The sequence below is a fragment of the Cicer arietinum genome, chromosome 2, assembly GCF_000331145.2.
Source record: "Cicer arietinum cultivar CDC Frontier isolate Library 1 chromosome 2, Cicar.CDCFrontier_v2.0, whole genome shotgun sequence".
In the NCBI taxonomy this organism is placed as follows: Eukaryota; Viridiplantae; Streptophyta; class Magnoliopsida; order Fabales; family Fabaceae; genus Cicer; species Cicer arietinum.
The window spans coordinates 48169863-48177469 of record NC_021161.2 but is presented as its reverse complement, the minus strand read 5'-3'; the positions used below and the strand labels follow the sequence as shown (position 1 = coordinate 48177469).

The following is a 7607-nucleotide window of genomic DNA, read 5'->3' as shown; positions in this document are numbered from 1 at the left end:
TATATATATATATATATATATATATATATATATATATATATATTTTATCTAAATGACTGCGGATATTTTATTTAATACTTTTTAATAGTTAATAGTTGCAATTTTTTTTATATTCTCAAATGGTTTTATAATAACAAATTGTTAAATAAATAAGTGGATTATTGATTAAATAATTTTAAAAAAAAAACTCAACCTATAAACGAGTTTTGTTACTCAATATTCTAAAGACATGTTAAATAATCAAATATAAATGTCTTACACTAAAATAATAAATTTTAAATTTTTATAAAATTAAATATATAAATTTTAATACACTTTTAAAATTACATTTTTAAATATACGAACTCTTATACATCTGTTGACATTTGTCAATAAACGTTAAATATGTCAAACATATTAAACTTTTTCAATCTCAAACTACATTTCTAAAATACCATTTCTTTTGGAATTTTGTGTAAAAATTCTCATACCTTTGTCTTAGTAAAAGAAGCTTTGATGTGTAGAAGAGTTTAAATAGTATTTATATTATTTATCTTTAATCACGATTCTGAAACAATTTAAGCTTTTTTTTTTTATTACATCGAAACATCCAATTCCATATTCAAAACCATAACTATATATTGCATAAGTACCCAGTCAAACAAATAATAACAACTAGTTATACCAACAATAAAAAATAAAAAATAGTATTTTCATTCACCACAACCTCATAAGTAAGTTGTAACCAAAATAAAACAAGTCAAATATTTTATTTTATTTTATTTTTAAATACCAAATCTAATATTTTTATTACAAGAGTACAAGCTCAGATATAACAAATACAACATGTAAATAATACAAGCAACCATTTTTTTTAAAGTCATTTTAACAAGTGTCTTTAGTAGGAATAACATCATAAGATGTATCTGCGAATATTTATTTAATTTATCTCAATTTGAGCGAGGAAAACTCATTTTAATAGGAAGCAATTATTGATTTTTCTTTGAAATTCAAATTCAAGGCAAATACATATTTAAAAGTGTTGATATACAATCCCACTAATAATTATTGTTATTTAAATATTTTTTATTTTTTATTTTTTAAATATTAAAAATTATGATGTTTTCTTTGTAAAAAATATGACTTTAATATTTTTTAATTTTATTATTATATGATAATTATTATTTTATTATATTAATTATAATAAATATAATTTTATAAATTTATTATTTTAGATATATATATAAGTGTATGCGCGGTGAGAAAAACCCAAACACTACTGATATAGACTTAAGTTTTAATTTTGATTAATAGATACATAAGCGAAAGACACAAAAATAGTTGCCCTTTAAAATACTTATAAAACAATAGAAAACAAATACAAAACAATTTTTTTTTAATACTTGTTAAACAATAGAGAAAAAATAAGAAACGATATTTCTGAAAAGAAAAATCACTTTTAACAAGTGCATTTAGAATATTTATCATTTGCTAACATTTCTTTAAATGAAAAACTCTAAACAATGCAAGTAGATTAACTTTTTCTTATAAAGTAAGTTGATCAACTTCTCCAACAACTAATTTCATGTAAGTCATGTGACTCCCTAACATCACTCTTCTGATTGCATCACTGGATGAATCACTACATTGCAAGTAGATCAACTTATAAGAACAATTATTACTACTATTATTAATTGAAAAATCACATAAGTATCACACGTTCATCCCATTCACAAAAATCATTGAGACAAATGATATAACCGATTCCCGGCAATCAAGTAGCTCAAACCGAGTGAGTCTTTTATAACACGAGGTGGTCCTATTATCACTCGACCACCTTCTGTTTTTTCGTTACTGTAACAAAATATACAAAGTGGGCCCCAATCACAGCTCTCACCCTTACCACCACTACCTCGTTTCCCTCAATGAATTGTTCATAGATACACACACACCTCACGTCACTCCCACTTGCTCCACAAACAAACACACCCCCCACCTCACTCACATACACCCCCTTCAAACCCACATTCCCACAAAAACAAACATTTCCCAATCTAAACTCTGTTTCCTTCAACACAAGGAGCAGACCATGCATCACTTCACCCTCTCCGCGATCTTCCTTCTCCTCACCATTCTCACTCTCACAGGTAATGTTTCTTCTTATTTATCTTCTTTGGTATATTCGGTACACGTGGATTTCTCAAAATCACATTTAACGTACTAACTAAAATGTTTGTATTATACATTGTTAATTTCAGATGGAGGTTCCATAGGAGTTAACTACGGTCGCATAGCGAACAACCTTCCTTCAGCTGTAAAAGTAGTTCATCTTCTCAAATCACAAGGCATAGACCGTGTCAAAGTCTACGACACCGACCCATCAGTACTCCGTTCATTATCCGGATCCAAAATCAAAGTAACCGTCGATCTACCTAACCAACAACTCTTCGCAGCAGCCAAATCTTCTTCCTTTGCACTCCAATGGGTCCAAAGAAACATCGTCGCTTACTACCCTCACACCCAAATCGAAGCCATTGCCGTTGGTAACGAAGTCTTCGTTGACCCAAACAACTCCACAAAGTTCCTCGTACCCGCCATGAAAAACATTTACCAAGCTCTCCTTAAATATAACCTTCATTCAGACATCAAGGTTTCTTCTCCCATTGCTCTTTCCGCTTTAGGTAACTCTTATCCTTCTTCGTCCGGGTCATTCCGACCCGAATTAATCAAACCCGTTTTTAAACCCATGCTTGAATTTCTCCGCAAAACAGGGTCTTACCTTATGGTAAATGTTTACCCTTTTTTCGCGTACGAGTCAAATGCTGACGTCATTCCATTAGACTACGCTTTGTTTAGAGAAAACCCGGGTGTTGTGGATCCGGGTAACGGGTTAAGATACTTGAACCTTTTCGACGCACAAATTGACGCCGTTTTCTCCGCGTTATCTGCTATGAAATACGACGACGTTAACATCGTCGTAACGGAGACAGGTTGGCCTTCTAAAGGTGATAATAATGAAGTGGGTGCGAGTGTAGAGAATGCCGCTGCTTACAACGGTAATCTCGTCCGTAAGATCTTGACTGGTAGTGGGACCCCTTTGAGACCTAAAGCAGATCTAACCGTTTATTTATTCGCGCTTTTTAATGAAAATCAGAAGCCTGGGCCCACTTCTGAAAGGAACTTCGGTTTGTTTTACCCTAGTGAAGAAAAGGTTTATGACATTCCTTTAACCGTGGAGGCGTTAAAGAATTACCACGACAATCCTTCACCGGTTGCGCCGGTTTCGGGTAACACAAATCAGCCTACACCGGCGGTGTCACCTGTCGGAGGGGTTTCCAAAAGTACAACTGGAGATACGTGGTGTGTTGCAAACCCTGATGCGGATAAAAATAAACTGCAGTTGGCTTTAGATTTTGCTTGTGGTGAGGGAGGTGCTGATTGCCGTACGATTCAACCAGGTGCCACGTGTTATAATCCTAACACATTGGTGGCACATGCTTCTTTCGCGTTTAACAGTTATTACCAGAAGCAAGCACGCGCTGGTGGGAGCTGTTTTTTCGGTGGTACGTCGTACGTGGTCACGCAAGAGCCTAGTGAGTATTCTAAAACTACTCTTTCTCATTGTTTTACTTAGATTCTAACAATAATACGGCGTAGTTTAAAATTGGTGTTGCTAACGTGAGCTGGTTAGTCAATGGTGTGCACGATGAATTAACATAAAAGAGGCACGTGATATAGGGTTTTAACACAAGAAGGAATCTTTTATGATAGTGACGTGGCATAACTTTATTGGGTAGAGTGTACTCTTTTGGGAACACATTGTATAATGTAGGGTACTATAGCGTTTACATTGATAGCTGGAAATGGCTTTTATTATTACAAAGGGACAAGGGTAATTGTTGGACATAGTAAGTAGTAGTTCAAAATTAGTCAAAGATTGGGCTGTGTAAATCACATTGGATTCTATTTATACCTGTGCAAGTTCTATACATTTTATGTACTATAGATGTATCTAAAATACTTTTGTATTTTTATATAGTTAATTTTGAATTTTATCTTCTAGGACACTTAGTGATATTAATTAGGGGTTTATTGGAAGAAAAAAAAACAATAAATATATGTAGGAATTTGAAGACAAACTTTTTGTCAAATGGTTGCTTATATTTATAGACAAAAATTGAAGCGAGTATTTTTATTGTATGTTATTGATTGAATTTCAATTCGAAATTTACATTTATGAGTGAGTTATTATTTTGTGCAGAATATGGTAGCTGTGAATTTCCCACTGGGTATTAAAAACTGAAGAGAAGGTGGCTGATTTTGCATTGTGTAAAGTTAATGCGAAGGTAGAGTTTCTTGATGGGTGAAGCTATAAAGGTTGATGATCAGTTTGAATATTTTTTCGGGAGTGTGGATTGCATTAGTTATTAGTAGTTAAATAATAGTGGACTAGCTTAATTTTCTTAGAGACTAAATTAATTGTATTTAAGTTTTTACTTTCTAGTAGTTATATATTTTGATTCTGGTGGTGGACATTTTTCTTTTGCGTAGACTAGTACTAAGTTTTCACTTTGGGAAATCAAATATGCACTCAGGATTCGTTATATATTTGAATCCAAGTCTCATCAAAAAATATTTGAATCCAAGTCTCATCAAGAAATATTTGAATCCAAGTTTAAGTATAGACTATATTTTAATATACGTCACCAGCATACCTAACTTGTTATTGATGTATTTAATATTTTGATAAATCCCCCTCAGCTGCCACAACTATATTTTATCATGCATAAAGAAATAAAATCAAGAATTAAATTAAATATTTTATCTTCACTGATCGAAGAAATGTTCAAAACTTTCAAAAAAAAAATATCATCTCGATTGACATCTCATCGAAGTTTATGCATTCTAAGAAAAACTCAATAATTTCCCAAAAGAAAATGGAAAAAGAGGTAAAAAATATACTTAGCATCTAATTTGTAATTTCAAATTAAATAATTAAAAATTCGAACTGAAGTTCATATTCAACAAATGCTGCTTGTGGTGGATGATGTCGACTGAATCAATTTATTTTTTACTTTATATAATGAACAATTGAACATAGAATATCCACCACTTTTTTTCATTCTTTCTTAAAAAAGATTATTCTCATGAGAAAACATTTGGTTCAGTAAAAAATAAAGTTATTAGGTGGGACAGGAATTCTTGTATGCGGCCTGCTGCAATAGCTAATGGCAACAAGTTTCAAAGACAAAAAACACCCAAAAGATGTCCATAAATTATAAATTATCTATACTCCACATGACATTCTCCACTTCATGCTGCCAATTTGATAACCTAAAAGGAGACCTTCTTTATCGGTATTATTGTATTTTATTATTATAATAGTCATATAACTATAAAATATAGTATTTTAATATTTAACTTCTAATTAACTTATAATATAATTTGAACCTAATACTTTACTATTGTGTGAATTATTTATAATAATATTTATTATATATTCTAATACAAAAATTGAAAATTTCATTATTAAAATTATTTATAGTGATATTTTATATCTATTTTAAGAAAATGATGCTTTTATTTTCGGTTAGATGTAAGAATTACACAAAAATATACATAATATTTGCTCATGTTCTTATTGTTATTTGTTGTACATTTTACTCTTCATTATAAGAAGAAAATAAACTCATTTGAAAATATATTAGTTGTTAAATTTTTATATATCTTTATTTAATATGAAATACTCTATCCATTTTACAGTAATTAATGCAATTGAGAAATTTGCGTATATTAAGATCATTAAATAAATAAAAAATAATACTTTTATTAAATTATATATATATATATATATATATATATATTAAATAATAATAAATTCATGATTGATATAAATGCAAAGCGAAACATGTTTCAGTTGCATTTACTAAGAGCATCTCCAACGGTATGTAAATGCGTTCGTCCGCTAAGGTGTAATAACGTAAAATTTAGTTTTATGTGAGTTTATAATAATAAATATATCACGGTTAGTGATAGACTCTATCTAATGAACCTCCGAGTTTACCGTTGCAGTAAAAAATAAATAAATTATTTCAAGATGATGTGGCATGGTGGACCCATTTAATAAACTCATATTGAGTTCATCGTTGGAGATGTTCTAAGTGAGTTTTAGCAAACATATACAGTATTTTAAGCACGAATAATTATTTAATATTGTGATAAATTATAATTAAATGATAATGTAAAACAATTTTATATTATTAAAACATTTATTTTATTTTTAAAATTTAAAAATTGTACTCACATTTTATGATTTAAAATGTTAATATGTTATAAAAAAAAATTAAATGATCAATTTCATAGAATTAAATAATGTAAAAGATAAATTGTATTTTGTCATATAAAAGATTATAAGCATTTTATACCATGCCTTTTTCCTTTCTGTCCGTGGTTGGGCCCGGCAAGTCGAACCCATGTGCCTAAAGATGGTGCAAATGGTTCAATTAAATGCTAATAAAGTACTCCCAAAAATAAATCCCAAGTCATCTAAGACTTACATTTTTGTATAAGTGAGATCATAATTTTATTATGTATTATGTCAGACCGACTTAATTAATTAAATATATAAATAAATTCATTATTCTTATTATTATTATTATATTGAATTTTACTTTTTATGTTAAATTTAAAACTTATTGAAATTTTCTGTAATTTAAATATATTGCTTTTACATCAATATTTAAAATATTTGAGAGAATTATTTTAAAATATAATTGAAATAAGATGTTATTTAATATTACATATTTAAAATACGATGTTAAATATAAAATAAAATTTAATATATATTAATTTGTTTTTCTAATATAAAATTCTAGAGGCGAGTAATGTAGAAAAAAGATACCTAACACTAAAATGAAACCTTTGATAGATAATATGTAAGATTTAGACTTAAGTTTTCTAATATAGATCAGAGTCAAGATTTGTAAAGTTTAACTTCACTAAACTTATATATCCTCTTATCACCAATTCCCGAATAGAGACTTACAAACTTTCAATAATTAAATAAAATTTAAATTTACTTTTTAACATGTAAAAAATTTTATGAAACAATATTGTATTTTTTTTTTAAATTTCCATTATTTTGATAAAATGGAATATATTATTGCTGATATTGTAATATATTCTTTAAACCTATTTTAAAATAGACAAATCTATATATTTTTAGTACATGGTTTTTAAAAAATTATCAAAATAACAGAAATTTTTTTAAAAAAAAACAATATATGATGTAATTTTTCTTCAAATTACGTCATATCTCGTGTGTCTTTTCTTATTAATTACTAAAATCGTGTGTTGATAAATAAAATTTGTTTGACTAGTATCAAGTTAGACTAATATAAATAAAATTTGACAAAGTCAGATATTCTTTTAAAATATTCATAATTCCAAAGATTTATTTGAGAACATCAAATAAAATTAAAGACGAATTTTATGGTTTATGTTACCCACGTCCTAGTTTAGTAGTTTCATACTATTTTTTATCAACAAACAATTATATGACGTAATTTGAAAGGAAAATAATCTTTCTTGATTATATGTGTGTTAGTGTATGATTGTTCTTAGTTAGT

General features: G+C 28.5%; 1 protein-coding gene across 1 annotated transcript; it reads left to right on the top strand.

Annotated features, from left to right (window-relative positions):
- The first annotated feature begins 1909 nt into the window (after window positions 1–1909).
- Window positions 1910–4514, top strand: LOC101514321 (glucan endo-1,3-beta-glucosidase 12-like). Its single transcript, XM_004491047.4, has 3 exons — window positions 1910–2126; window positions 2238–3572; window positions 4241–4514. The coding sequence occupies exons 1-3, from the start codon at window positions 2069–2071 to the stop codon at window positions 4273–4275; spliced, it is 1428 nt and encodes a 475-aa protein (XP_004491104.1). The 5' UTR covers window positions 1910–2068; the 3' UTR covers window positions 4276–4514.
- Window positions 4515–7607: the final 3093 nt, after the last annotated feature.

Bases quoted from the DNA above. Each gene is read 5' to 3' on its own strand.
- LOC101514321 (XM_004491047.4), top strand. From the start codon at position 2,069: ATGCATCACTTCACCCTCTCCGCGATCTTCCTTCTCCTCACCATTCTC. The intron at 2,127-2,237 runs GTAATGTTTCTT...TGTTAATTTCAG, and splicing joins CACCATTCTCACTCTCACAG to ATGGAGGTTCCATAGGAGTT. The intron at 3,573-4,240 runs GTGAGTATTCTA...TATTTTGTGCAG, and splicing joins CGTGGTCACGCAAGAGCCTA to AATATGGTAGCTGTGAATTT.